At 39.6% G+C, this 15,057-nt stretch overlaps 2 protein-coding genes across 2 annotated transcripts in view; both read right to left on the reverse strand.

The window, feature by feature from the left end:
* Positions 1-3,124, reverse strand: part of LOC115920642 — a 31,549-nt gene extending 28,425 nt beyond the window's left edge. Inside the window, exon 1 of the mRNA XM_030976924.1 lies at positions 2,964-3,124. Within this exon, the coding sequence (XP_030832784.1) occupies positions 2,964-3,068 (105 nt within the window). The 5' untranslated portion in view covers positions 3,069-3,124. The remainder of the gene's footprint in view (positions 1-2,963) is intronic.
* Positions 3,125-6,852: 3,728 nt separating this feature from the next.
* On the reverse strand, positions 6,853-14,280 carry LOC105436648. The gene is made up of 5 exons (XM_030977070.1): positions 14,235-14,280; positions 10,458-10,825; positions 9,261-9,432; positions 8,560-8,874; positions 6,853-8,189 (listed from the first exon to the last, which is right to left on the reverse strand). Exons 2-5 carry the CDS (start codon positions 10,779-10,781, stop codon positions 6,853-6,855), a joined length of 2,148 nt encoding a protein of 715 aa, XP_030832930.1. The 5' UTR covers positions 10,782-10,825; positions 14,235-14,280.
* Between the last annotated feature and the right edge of the window lie 777 nt (positions 14,281-15,057).

Consider the following 15,057-nt stretch of genomic DNA (forward strand, 5'->3'; position numbering starts at 1 on the left):
AAAAGGGGTGGAAAGGATCAGAAACAGTTAATCATGTAGCATGTAAGTATTGGTGTGCACTGCAAGGTTCTGGAGTCATCAAAATCCTAATAATTTGACCGAGTCTTGGTAAAGTAACAAGCATTGTACACAGGAAGCTATATATGGGACAACACACATGGTGTCGGGCTAGTACTACCTTGATTTCCTTGTCTTTCTATGCTCATTACTCAGCCAGTATAGATTTTCTTCCAAAATTGTTTGGCACATGTCATTTATTTGTAATCTTGACATTCAGTGTAAATTTCTTTTGATTCTGTGAGAAATAATTTTCTTTTTTTTACCAGAACTGGAGTTTATCTTGAAGCAACACAAGATCATGAACACAGTTTTGATACGGATTTGATACTAGAATTCAGGATGTCCTTTTTTTTCTCAAAACCATGAAGAATATGTACAACCTCCATCGTATTATCGAGAACCTCCCCCCCCCCCCCCCTAAAAAAAAAAAAAAAAATAGAGAAAAGAAATAATGCACATACCGGGTAGTCCAATATATGTATCATGTATCAATAATAGCAAATTAGAAGTCAATAATATAAACATAAAAAGACATAAAAAGCCTGAGATAACATACATGTTTGATACTATATAATACATCATACATGTGTAGTGTAGTATTAGTACATGTATACAGGTACCACTGTTCAAAACTATAATGACTGCTTTTACTACTAATTTGAACATTCATCCAGGAGCGAAAATTGAATGAAAATTATTTTCATAGCAGCAAACCAGAAAAAGATGATATGTTATGGATGATATTAAGAGACCTTCACATAATTCCATTTATAGTTCAATGTTACTATCTGGCCCTCAAGAAAGTACAACTTTTTGTTATAAATGTTCATAGAGCTCTCTCAGTGGGCCATCCAATTACCATTCCCCAATGTCTACATGGCCTTGTAGTATTTCTGTTTGTTATGTTTTCATGCTGTCATGTTGGCATTTGGAAAATTCATGGGGATGCAATATGTACATGAATGTACATCAAAGGAAGAGAACTCAAGAACTTTCGGAGCATAGTGTCACTAATGGCCAATTAGAAGTTTGGGCGCATCATATACATGTAACCCAGGCCTCGTGTCTATTTCCCATGGCCCTGACCTGACTATTAGAATAGTGGTCCTGAACTTGACAAGGAGAGAGAGAGAGAGAGAGAGAGAGAGAGAGAAAGCATGGATTGGAGTACATTAGTAGTAGATCCTTATGAAATGCCTCTGGTAAGTTTATGTGAGAGATTGAGAGGGGGAGGAGAGAGAGGGAGAGAGACTGAGAGGGGAGGGAGAGAGAGAGACTGAGAGGGGGTGGAGAGAGAGGGGGGAGAGAGAGAGGAAGAGAGACTGAGAGAGGAAGAGAGACTGAGAGAGGAATGAAGAAACAGAGAGAGAGAGAGAGAGAGAGGGAGAGAGAGAGAGAGAGAGAGAGAAAGACTCAAGACCTTGTAAAGGTCAACTGGGGTCATCTGGGATCAACTACCAGCTGACATGGTGCCATTCATAAAAAAAGAAAAGAAGAAAAAAATAAGAAGCGTGCTGTAATGTATACAGACCAGATGTGGGGCAGGGAAATAAACATTGGAGTAAACTGTGAGTGGATAAGCCTGGGAAAGGAAAATATGATGGGGGATATGAATGGGAAGTTGTTGTTGATTCAAGGGACCTTGCATTCTTCAGGGGAGTGAAAAAGAGAGAGTAAGAGACAGAGAGAAAGAGAGAGATGGATGGATGGAGGGCAGGCTGGGATGTGTGGGTCAAAAGTCGGAAATCAGAGGGAGACAGGTTGAGAGATAGAGAGAAAGAGAGAGAGAAGAGAGAGAGAGCCCATGGACCTACTACGAAGACGTTCATAGTAGGTCATGGAAAGACAGGGAGAGAGACAGACAGAGATAAAGTCAAAGAAGTGAGGGAGGGTAAAGGAAGTGGGGAGTTGTCTGATATAGCCTATCATTTTTTATGTGAAGCACTTGTGCAAATAATTACAACATATGTTATTAACTATTGTGATTTATGGTTCATACCAGTACTCCAGACCCTCTTGACCTAAAGAGACCAATCTGAACATCTGTCTATTAAAAAAAGAACATTTTATGACAAATATGTATGTTTCTAGATGAAGCCCATTTTTATCGTTTCAAATTTCATGTGATCAAAATGCTTTTCTAATCAAAATCTTATCACATATCAGATTGCACATTTAAACAATTTAAAAAAAAATCTATAGCTTTCTGAATGTAGGACATCTTCTTCTATTATTACACAATCAGTATTACCACCGTCTTCTCTTTACAAGTCCAGATTTCAAAACATCTTTGTGCTGATACACTATGGTTATGATTATTCTGCTTGTCATTCTACAACTGAGAAACTACAGAGGGAGGCAAACTTGTTATAGACAAATAATTAGAACAAAGAGTCGGCTCTGCAAAGAGTAACAGACCAAAATAAGTATCACAATTTTACACTTCTCAGAGGCCAGGGCAGACGCCAAGTCTGGTCTAAGCCTTAATTATGGGTTGGGTTTGGGTATCAAATTATTTTATTGCCATGGAGATCTACATGTACATGTAGTCTGCTGTTACTGCACATGCTTTATAGCTCACATTTCTCTCTAACTTTTTTTTCACACACACATATCAAGACCCATATTCAGGAAGAAAAAAAGAAGGAAACTCACGTCTTCCTGAGGATACATTTTGTAGGTCACTGTACGTTTCATTACGATTTGATTTTGTTTTATCATATACAGTGTACATACAAGACTTGTACATGTATGTATCTCTACGGATGAAATTATGCCCCCTTTAGTTATGCGAACTGGGGGTGTAAAGTACAGCTTAATATCACAACAGGTCAAAACTTCAAAACAAAATCTGTGGAAATTAGATCTTCAATCTGGTGGTAGATGAAATTGTTTAGCCTTACCTTCTTGCCTCCTCCTGACAAAGGCTCCCTAAGTTGCTGTGATTTAGTCCCTCCTCCTGATTCCACCTTATGCAATGATGCCATGTCCTGGAGCTTGAAAAGCATATTTTTCAGTGACTCAAGCGGGCCTTCTGAGGTACGCTCCTCAGAGATTTCAGGACTTGTCTGAAAATTATTGCAATAAATCATATTTGTGGTTAATGTACAAGATTGCAGCATGTTAAGTCTGCACCTAATTCCACAATTTATATCATCAGTTTTCTTTGAATTATCCATCAACATACATGTAAGTTTTTTTTATGAACGATCTAGAAATACATGAGGCGCATTTATACTGTCAAATACTTCATTAAAAAAAAAGTGATGTTTTGCGCTCCCGTTGACACTTGTGCTGAAACATCACCGACTGAAAAGCTCAGTGATTTTTTTGGCGTGTTTTTGTTGGTAATGCGCATGTGCGGTCTTCCCGATGTGGTTTATATAGCAAGATATTACAGTTAAGCTGGGACTCTTTCATAGCGGGTCAGCATTAACAAGTTGTTTACTTTATCCAAATAAGGCCTCAAGGACGAAAGCTAGCCTCGCTCCTATAGTCACGTGACAAACATCGATGTTTAAGCTGCAAGCGTTTATACTCGACAAACACGCCAACAAATCACACTTCGGTTTGGAATATTTCGGGCTTGGCATTTTTGCCGGTAAAGCATATTTGCCTTGGTAACATCACTGAAACATCGCGGTCAGGCTCCGATTTGGCATTTTGGGGCGTGTTTGCATGCAAGGGTAAATGGACCTATGTTATACAATTCAGCCCAGTGGTAGTAAATTATTATCTTATGAGGGGGGGGGGGGGGGGGGGGGGGGGCATGTAAACAAACATTCTGTGTTAAATCAATTGCCAATTCAGGTTTCTAACTTGATTTAATATTGATGTTTCAGGATGCTTTCATTGCACTTCTGAATAAGATACCAAAGAACTTGCAACTTGCAGATTCTAGTAGATATACATGTACATGTAAGTTGGGTATCTGAAGATTTTAAACACCAAATCTGATTGAACTAGTGGGTAAATAATAGTTGGTTATTATATACTGCTCATGTCTGTCAGACTTGACACTCCTGGGCCCCATTTCACAAAATTTGTCATCAGTGACGAATGACAGTTTTTTGTTATAAGCTAGCTAATCCTTACTTCTGATTGCTTATCGGCATATTTGTCACTGAGTCCCTGGTGCTTCACAATTATTATCCTGGCTTTAGCATGGCTGTCGTTATGGTGCTCTAGCATTGAAAGGAATTAATTCCTGCCAGGTACCCATTTACCTGACCTGGGTCGAGTGTGGCAAATGTAGATTAAAGTCTTGCCAATGGACGTAAGTGCTGCGGCGGGACTTGAACTGCGAACCATATGACCCATAATACGGTGATGTATCCAGTAGACCACTACACCTCTAGCATATCAACAGGATCTTTTGGTTTGAAAACACTCTATTAACCATTATGCCATTGGAACTCTTATATGAAGCAATACTACGGATTCATCCATTCTATCTCTCTTTCTTTCTCTCTTTCTCATCCCTCCTCTCTGTTTTTTCCTTTCCAATCTCTTTCTATGTCATCATTTGTATCTCTCTTCCTCTCATACATGTAGCTCCCCTTGCTCTCTATGTCACTCACTCACATGCTCTCCCCCCCCCCCTCTCTTTTTCTCTCTCCCCTCTCATAGCTCCTCCGCTCCATACGTAACTCACTCAAATGCTCTCTCTCTCTCTCTCTCTCCCTCTCTCTCTCTCTCTCTCTCTCTCTCTCTTCTGGATTATTAACATAATCATAGACTCACCCTTCCTGATGAAAGGATGCAGTCTTCGAGAAAATGATCCAGCATTTTCTGAGTTGCAGGATCCGTGGGAGCATCTCCTTCTGCTTTCATTCTAAGGAATAAGAAAAAATAAAAAAATAGATTGTCACAACATAATTTTTTTTCTTATTTTTCTTAACAAAATATAAACATCTAATCCAATAAGTATGATGATGCAACAAAGGCAGACTGTGCCAGAGTTAATGGTGAAATGTGAAAAGAAATGTATAAAAGAGAAAGAAAAAAAGACATCCACAGGCATCTGAGCAAATATTCACATACTATCGTTCCAAACTGAGCGAAACATGGCAATGCAGCATTAGATGGGTTTGTTTGGGTGATAACCACATTTCTGCAGGTATAAGATGCATTGAATTCATTACAAATAGTAATGGTAACAGATTAGTTAAAAATCCATTCACAGCCACATGGCTGACTTCAGAATTTTGTAGAGCATATAAAGACATTATGATCAATCATTATGCCCATGTTTGTACCCTTGTCAAGGAGAATTTACAATTGGTGTTTTTTTTCTTTCTTTTTTTCCCTGAACGCTTGGTATTAGCACCAAGATTAACACCCGTTCATACATCGCTGCAAACTTACGAAGACCATGCCGATCACCCCGTTATGAAAAAGTTATCTAATAATCAAGATCCAATAATTTGGCACATTAGAGAATACATCGCGACTGTACTGCCATGCTTCTACCTCAAAAGCGCTGCTGACTCGCTGCCACTTCAATTACATCTAGACCATTGTCGACCAAGCGGCCTTTTCTACTACGTTGCCACTATGATGTACAGAACCATACTACGTTGATACGCAGACCGAGAAGACTGTATATGCACCGGCAAGAATACCGGCTACAGGTGATGTTTAGGGAGCCATCACTATTTAGCTTACCGTGTTTGCACTCTCGTCATTAATTCTTGGTCTCCTGCCAGGAGTTCCTCTGTATCTGAGCTCTCTGGTGTGTGGGCATTCTGCTCCAAGTGAATGGACATGTTAAGACTAGCCTGGGTGTTATCCACGATGCGGTTGGCTCGACGAAGCATGGCATTCGCTCTGGCAGTCTCTGCACATTGGGGACAGTTAAACAGGGTTCATAAAAATGCTTGAATTTAAGATTTCCATGACTTTTCATTTGCTTGTCAAGATGAAGTTATAAGTTCTAATCTCATCTGAAGTATTATATTTGAACGAGATTATTGTAAGCATTCTTAAGTCAGACCTCTTGATTGCAACCCCAGCAAAAGTATCAAGCCAACGACATGATTTTGTATCTTCACTTGAGAGAAGGAAAGGTGTTTAAACTCTGTGTTGTATTGAAGATATAATCGCTTCTGGCTCTATAATAATTACAGTGCTTATATAGCGCCTAACACTTACTTTGTCAAAAGTCTCTAAGCGCTCTACAATAATGCAGCATAATTACCCTGGCTTTAGCAGTGCAGCTGTTACGCGCGCTGCGTTTCAAGGAATAAATTCCTACCAGGTACCCATTTACTTCACCTGGGTGGAGTGTGGCAAATGTAGATCAATGTCTTGCCAACGGACATTAGTGCAGCAGCGGGACTCGAACCGCGGACCTTGTGATCGACAGTCCGGCGACGTATCCACTCGACCACAACACCTCTACTATGTAGTTGATTTTAAAATATTTTAAAACATATGAACATTCTGATTCACAGGCAATACAACATATTTAAAAACAAGATTTTATGGGATTGTTTTCTACAGATAAGAGTCTTTCTCACTTTCTAACCCTGTTAATGCTGTGGCTGGCAAATCCTGATCCACATTTGGGTATTGGAACATTGAGTTTGGAATATTACAGAAGGTCTGCGTCTTTCTTCCAAAAGCAGTAGCATTTACCTCTATCACAAATTATCCGTCCAAAAATATATATCTTACATCCAATTTATCAATGAAGCAAACTGTTTTTCATCATATTTTTATTTTTGAAGATTAACTTTTGATGACTGTTCATTACTTTGTGGCACAGGAAAGGTTGTTGAAAAGATGACACTACTCACCACCAACTGTAGATTCACTGACGTGATCTGCTATGAGGGGTGTTCTTTCTGCCTTTTCATTCCTGATGTGATTCGTCTCTAAAGCTATTGATGAAAGTGAACTTAGGGACGACGCAAGTTCTTCTTCCTTCAGCGTACCGTCACTATGAGCGTTACGGACGGCAGACAGATGATTTGACGAGCCATAGGCTGGAGGTAGCATCGATAAATCAGGGAAGGGCATGTCCCTATCAAGGCCGAAAGGAGATGAGTAGATAAGGCTATCTGTGGTGGCACTGACATCTAGGTGTGCTTTCATCTTGGAATGTTCAGGGTTTGATTTGCTGAATGGAAGCAATGACGATGGGAGGTGACCCTGGCGAGTTGCCCGAGCTGAAGGCAAGTTGGTTTGGGTGGATGATTTCAGTGTGGATGATCTGGAAGGCTTGACTGTATGGTTGGCTTGTGCTCTACCTTTACCTTGCCTCAGTAAGTGGAGACGATGTTTGATGGTGTGAGAGGAAGGAGCACTAACTGCATCCCCATATGGTGACTCTTTGATCAGGTCTTCGGTACTAGCACTTTGCGTCCTCCTGTGGGGTCTCTGCCCCATCATCCTGTCCTTGGTAAAATCCAAATCAGAGGTGGCCCTTCCTTTCCTTACGTGTCTGTTCATACTGTCACCTTTGCGGTATCTCAACTCCGATGCAATGTGACTGGATGTAGCCCTGGGCTGCCCAATTTCTGACTGTAGGCTCGCTGGCCTGGACAACTCTCTGCTTTGTTGTCCAAAGTATCCAGTCTTGCCATATCTGTTGGTGGGGACATCTTGATAGGTTACTCCAGGAGCTCTTGTAGATCGATGTTCCATTCTCTTCCCAAGCAATCTTAAGGATCCCGAGAGGCTATCAACGGTCGTATCTAAATCCTCAACCCAAGAGGGTGGAGGCCTTGCTCCTGACATAACGGACATAGGTCGCTCCTCTGACTGACCCTGCGAAGACAGACTGCGTATCCTTTGACCGTGGTTAGCCGACGACATGGATGCTCCGTTCATCTGACTTTGTCTCATGGAGTCCTGGTGCGATGTGGCATGCCCATCTGCACCCAGCAATGTGTCCGTGTAGAGGGTATTCAGACTTTTCTGGCTAGCCACCGAGTTGTCCAGGTCAGAGACCCATGCTGGAATGGGTCTTCCATCACTCCTGGAAGGCACTGCTTTCCTCAACTCCTGTCTCCTATCATACACCGAATGCTTGGGCGACACGACTCCATGATGCGATGTCCCCAAGAAGCTGGTGCTGTCCAAAGAGGCATGAGGTCCTTGATCCTTAAAGGGAAGACTGAGTTCTGGGAAGAGGTGAAAAATAATTTGTGAGCTTTATCATTGTTATTATGCAAGTTTGGAAGAACATCAGATAAAAAATGTTCCCTGAAAAGCATGGCTCTTCAAATGCCTCCATATTCGAAATATTGCATGTTACATCATGAAAATCATTAAATCATTCATGTTTGTGTAGTCCCATATACATCTTTATGTGTACAGCATTGTAACTTTACCAAGACTGGGCCAAATTTCTTATCATTTTGATGATTCCAGAACCTTGCAGTACACAACAATACTTACATGCTACATGATCAACTTTTTCAGATCCATTCCACACGTTTTCTTTGACAATGCGATCGCATGACCAGAACTCAACTTCATCGTTAAACTTACTTGAGGTTGGACGGGTCTGTTGTCTTGAATCATTCATTCTCCCTCTGCTCTTCATGTGCATTTGCCTAGCATAGCTGGATGCCATGGGAAGGCGTGCAGAATCTATGCTCTTTGACGATGGCATACCCCCATGGTGTAATTTCCTATCCCTGTGACCGAAGTTCACTATGTATGGGTTGGCCAACAGTAGAGCATCAGTCGAGGAGCTGATTTCACTTACAGAGTCTGAAAACTCTTTCTCACGAGGAGCTGTATCCTCAAAGGATAAAGTGCTTTCTGTACCTAGATGTTTTGCAGTAGCGACTATTGCAGATGCTGAAGATTTTTAGGAATCCAAGGCCAAGGAGTATGGTGGGGAAAGGAGAAAAACAAGAAGAAGAAAAAAATAACTCTCATGACAAACAGAATAATCACACTGAAATATTCAGTGTTAATGTAGCAACAAGGAGAAAGTGACTCACAGAAAATAAAATCCATGTCTGCACTTTCCAGTCATAAAATCAAATCAACTTAACCTCAGAACATTATAAAATGCAACCACTGTGACTTGTAATGGAAAAGTGTTACCAGTAATCTATGTAATTGGAAGCTTGATGAAAATACATTCACATTGAGCTAGTTTTCATTACTATACTTTCTTTTTCTTAATTCAAATGAAGAAAAAAAATTGTTAAATTTTCTTGGAAATCTCAGTTTCGTACCTTTTCCTTGCTCTAAGTCTGCCCTTAAAATCTGCTCATACGAGTCATCGATGAGCTTGCGGACGTTATAGCGATGAAATTCATCCTTGGTGTCTCGATCTCCGGTGTCCAAGCTTCTCTGCACAGTTTTCTGAAGTGATGTCTTAGGAAGCAGAAGATCACTTACAGTTCTCTATATGTGGGGATACAAACAAAAATCACGGCGGGTGAGGATTTGTTTTTTCCCTTTCCATTTTCTGATGGTTCCTTTCAACAAGAAATCATACTATTTCAACAGAGTACTGTAAACAGCAACCTTTGACAGTCATATGTATCTTTGTAAACTAAATATAATTTACTATGTACACATTTTATGTTAAATCTGTAAGGCATTACCATTAAGATTCCATCACAAACAAAATTCAACAGTAATCATCATGAGACTGTGGCTGATGGTGATAGAGCGTTAAAATTTCAATAATGCAGTTCCAGGGGTGAAAGTGAGCACTAAAAAAAAAAAGGTTTTTGTTTTCCCTTCAACCACGCCCCCCTTAAGTAAAAAAGAAAAAAGAAAAGAGGATTCGCGGGGAAAAAATGGCATCTAACAACATTCCCCCCTTTCAAGTAAGAAAATTGGGACAAAATTGGGGAAAAATAGGGCAAAATAGGGAAGAATAGAGAAAATAAGAGGAAAATAAGAGGGAAATCGGGAAAATCAGAATAAAATATGGAAGAAGAAAACAAAATTGGTAAAAAAAAAAAAAAAAAAAATCTGGATTTTTTTTTTTTTTTTTTTGTAAATCGGGAAGAAAAAAAAAAAATCAGGAAAAAATCGGTAAACCGATTTAAATCAGGTTTTTATCAGGCCTGAGTTCTTACACTTTACGTCTCATTGATGATATAATACAAAGAGTTTAAGCCACGTAACATTTACACAACTTGCTTAATTAATATAATGTTTCTAAGAAGAGAGAAAGAGGGGGAGAGAGAGAGCTAAGAATAAAATAAAACAAAAGTACACAACGGCCTGAAGAGGTCTAGTCACTTACCTACTTCTCATTAACATTATTGCATAAAGCTAAAGGCCTAAAGTCTTTCAATTAGCATTTTTACAAAAACAATTAGCAAAATATACAAAACATATTGGGACCAAAGAATCCCCACATGATGTGCACTATTGTCAAACCACTCAGCCTACAAACAATTCCAAACACTCACTCTGTAGGAGGGTTGAGACTGTGAATCCTGTGAAGAACTCTGGCTCTCATAGTCTGAAATATAATCGGACAGCGCCGCCGATGCCGATGGGTACTGCCTGTGGTTGTACGTCATGACCGAGGTTCGACCGGTAAGACTCTGAGAACTGCGCCAGATGTCGTCTTGAGGGGTCATGACCTTGGGAGGGTTCACAGGAAGGCTCTTGCTCATGGGTATAGACTGGTGGTTGGACTTGACCGACCTGTACCGGAAGTCCATCTGACCTGCAGGTCGGCCATTCATGTCACTCATGGTAAGTCTCCTTACGCCTTCCATTGTTTGCATCGTGATGGCTGAGCATGCTACACGGTATACCTGTCTGTTATTTCCTGGAAAGATGGAGAAGAAGAAGAAGGGACCTTTCAACGGATTATACAGTCAAATCGATAAGTGGAACCGATGTATATTAGCCTAGGCCTAATTTTCAAACATAAATGCATGGGATATGCATCCTCTAAAATGTAGTATTTGGGCACAAGTTTGGTGTTCAGATCCCTAACAATGCAGTCCCTGTGGTCGGTTTCTGTTTCGAAAGAGAGGAGTCGAGGGTCCTACCCAAATCAGAGGCTAACAACAGAAATTTTTGGTCTAGGCTAGGCGCCAATTTACGACAAAAATGAGGCTGACATTGGATGAACGATCTACGCATGCGCTAAATGTAGGGTGTCTGAACGATTTTTTAAATTTTCCCTTTCGGATTGTTTTTCACCATTATGGTTGGATAATTGAAAAAATCAACTACTCAGAAGAACACAATACAAATTTCAAGACTCACCGATGTCTCTATCAAAAGATACGGTCCCCTGAAATATAAGCAATATTCATCCAATTTTGGTCCAGAATGGACAAAAAAGTGGTACATGCCGAGTTATAATTTTTGCTCAACAGCTGCATTACAATGCATTAGGCGATATGCAAAAAATTGGGGGAAGGGTATTTTCAAACTTAAATCATATGTGATCCCTTGGGGCTAGCAAAAAAGTAAGCACATCAACATATTCCTTAAAACTTGAACTAATTATTCCTGGGGATCGATTCTCAAAAGTGGGAAATCTCTGAGTTACCATGGGAACAACATTTAAATCTCTGTTTTGACCAAGATATTTTTAAAAATCCGAAATTACACCCCTTTGGAAATATGGAGATTAATCTGCTCTTTCATATGACACCTCATATATTGAGTATCACCTTTAGGATCACAACAGATAAAGGTTTGAATCTAAATTTATTTTTAAAAACGTTGACCAATTTTGCAATGCATGTAGACTGCATAGGGGTGCGTGCAATGTCTATGGGAAGGGTTTTGGCAGACAAAACGATCACGAGTGCGCGATCAGACACCCTACTAAATGTAAACTAGTGCCCCGTTGTCAGAATGATGTCATCTTGCTACATCGCAGCGTAAATCAGAGAGTAAAAACAGAAAGAGAAAGTGATAGAATGATAAAAAGAAAAAATAACAGACAAGGTGATAGAAGGAAGAAACAAAGAATAACATAAGGAAAGAGAGAAAGATATGGTTATACTTATAGAATTAGAAGGAAGACAAAAAGAATAACATTAGGAAAGACAGAAAGAGAAAGTGTTAGAATGATAAAAACAAAATGTAAGAGAAGATGATGGAAGGAAGAAACAGAGGATAAAATAAGGAAAGACAGAAAGAGAAAGTGGTAGATCTAGAATGATAAAAAAACACAAAGAATGCCATAACCATAAGAGTAGGGAGGCCAATGCCCGGGCGTAAGGCTTCTACACCTACGATTTGTGCGCTCGTCGCCCACTTCAAAAAATTAGCAAAGGGAAAAAAATGATGTAAAAATAAAAATTGAAGAAAATATGAAAAGAAAATACAATTATACATTTCACAACATACCTATAATCACGGATCTGTAACAGTCTTTCACCATTTGTTGACAATCTTGCAGATTTTGACGTTTTTTAATCCAATAATTGTGGTTGCAGACGACCTTGACGCACTCGCACCACCGACTAAGAAAATCCTAGAGGGCGTAGAGGTTTGCTCACTAAAAACCTTCTCATTGGCAGAAGGTAGACCCTAAAAATATGGGATCCGTTTTGAGTAAAGAACTTTTGATAGAGATCAACATTTCAGATGTTCACAATTGCCACTTCTAACAACTAGAAAATATAAAGAAAAAAGATTATATCTTTTTAAATACAGATTTTTACAAACTGAACATTCGAAAGTAGATAGAGTACGATGTTTCTGTCAATCTTGCGTTGGTTTGAGCCCTATAACTACATCCATCTCAAAATGAGAAGGAAAACAGTGAACAGTGACGTCATTGTTCGCGCCAAAAATAAAGGGTATTGCGACATAATCTGAGCTCCGGTCAAATCGTGCGCAAAGCGTAGTCTTATTTATAGACCCTAGTACCTTATTCTCACAGCACTAGATACGAGTGTCGTGCAGTAATGTATGAGAAGTGTTAAAAAAGATATTTCAGTAAAAAAAAAAGTCTACGTGAGCAGTCTATACTCCAATTGAGAATTGAAATGAAAGCCATGATTTGAAGGTGTGTGTTGGTTAGTGAGTGTGTATGTTACGTATAGCGAAAGGGAGAGAGAGAGAGAGAGAGAGTGAGAGAAATATTAGTACACGTACGTTGCATGCATGGATGTGCGCTATGATTGTGTTCGCTGCAAGATGGATTTTAATTGGACCTCGTAACTTCTCGATCGTTGATAATAAGGAATACTCATGAGGAAATCAAATTATTGGAATACACATCAAAGGTAAATATCAATGAATTATATATATTTCTTTCCTTTTTTGAACCATCGTCTTCGGCTCGTAGTAGTAGAAGATGTAATCGTTCGCACATTGATGGCTGGACTTCAGCCTGCATCGGGGGTTGCCTGTGTCGGTGGAGGGATCAACTAAGAAGAAGAAGGTGTGTACGTGTGCGACCGATTCAAGGCTAGCCGCTGTTGAGTGATTGCACTTTCGCGCGAAGTTTTAAACTTCATCATGAACTTTGTCCCTCGGGCCTGTCTAATTATGAACGTAACTTTGCGACATGAAATATAATTGTTTCAAGGCTCTTACGTACGGAAAGGCGTAGAAGGAATTGGCTACAAACCAGCTGGATATCTCCTATTTGATGGAACCTATGGAGTCGGCAGATGGGTGGATTTTCTTAGTGAAAGTAAATGCTTTCTTTTAATCTTAGTTTTAGTATAAACAAATTAGTAATTAAAAAGTTAGATTTGGGCATTGGCCTCCCTAATAAGAGAACGTGAAAGAAGGAAAAGACAAAGAATAACATTAGGAAAGACAGAAAGAGAAAGTGATAGAAAGATAAAAACAAAGAATAACAATTCGCATCGTTAGAGGACGGAAACGCCGTCCTTGTCCACACAAACGGAAAGCCCCTAATATCAAAATCTCTGCGAACTTTGGTCACCCCTTCATACTTTGTAGGAGAGCTAGAGCTCGCTCATTCGATTCCGCCGTGGCCGCTGGCATGACGACGGGGCGGCTCAGCGGTGTGACACTCTACCAGTTTGGTACACGAATTACTGCATATGGGACTCGACGACATATTACTATTAGAACGATTGAAATACAAGTAAATTTCCATTGCATGGCACCAATCATTGGATAATGTATTACGGAGATCTACACATAGAAAAATGTGCCTTGATATGAATCTATCAATTATTAATAAGCAATTGTAAGTAAACACAAAATAAGAAAAATGTTGTGATGTTTACCGTTTATTTTCAAGTCTCGAGCGGCATCTATCTAAACTGAAATTACCAGCTATTCATGAGAGGAACACAGCAGGCACGCGCTACATCTATATGGCCGTAGTACCAATATTTTAGTGACTTGTTGGAAAATAGATTTATGGTTTTAGAGACTTGTTGGAAAATAGATTTATGGTTTTATGATAAAATTGTTTACCGTCATTTAAGTATATTTTGTTTTTTTTCTTTCTACTTCTTCTTCTTCTTCTTTTTGAACTGTTAAATGTGAAACAACACTAAAATTAATAAATCTTGTAATGGGTGTAACAAGGAAAATCGAGATTTTTCTTTTTTTTTTGTGGGGGGGGGGGGGGGGGGGAGGCGGCCAGGAGAGGGGGTGGGTGGGGCTATGAATTTAAGACTCCAAAAGCTTCAAAGACAGGTTTAGTTGTGTATTGATTCGGACAGTTGATTTAAAACAAAAATTTGAAGATGATACAAGTAATTTTTCATAAATATTCTAGGACTTATGTTGGACAAAAAAAAAATTGATGAATATCTGCACTGGCTAGGCCAGGATGAATTAAACCTCATTGCATGGTCACTGACAGGTGTTTGCTATGGAAACAGGCCCGACATTTTTTTGAAACTTAAAAAAAAACGGACTCATGTACATATTTTGTTTTAAATTGGACCCATGTTTAGGGATTTGTTGTGAAAAAGTGACCCATATTGGAGCGGCACATCCCCCGTATGTCTTAATATGTGAGTACCCCCCCCCCCCCGGCCCCTGGGGGGTTACTCACATCAAAACAGCTATCAATTAGCATAAAAAGGGGACCATGGG

The sequence above is a fragment of the Strongylocentrotus purpuratus genome, unplaced genomic scaffold, assembly GCF_000002235.5.
Source record: "Strongylocentrotus purpuratus isolate Spur 01 unplaced genomic scaffold, Spur_5.0 spur5_scaffold_9, whole genome shotgun sequence".
NCBI classification, from domain to species: domain Eukaryota; kingdom Metazoa; phylum Echinodermata; class Echinoidea; order Camarodonta; family Strongylocentrotidae; genus Strongylocentrotus; species Strongylocentrotus purpuratus.

Excerpts from the sequence above, each read along its gene's own strand:
- LOC105436648 (XM_030977070.1), bottom strand. The coding sequence starts at position 10,781 with ATGCAAACAATGGAAGGCGTAAGGAGACTTACCATGAGTGACATGAAT. Across the intron at positions 9,433-10,457 it reads AGTCTCAACCCTCCTACAGA|AGAACTGTAAGTGATCTTCT; the intron begins GTGAGTGTTTGG and ends CCCCACATATAG. Across the intron at positions 8,875-9,260 it reads AGACTTAGAGCAAGGAAAAG|CATCTGCAATAGTCGCTACT; the intron begins GTACGAAACTGA and ends AAAAATCTTCAG.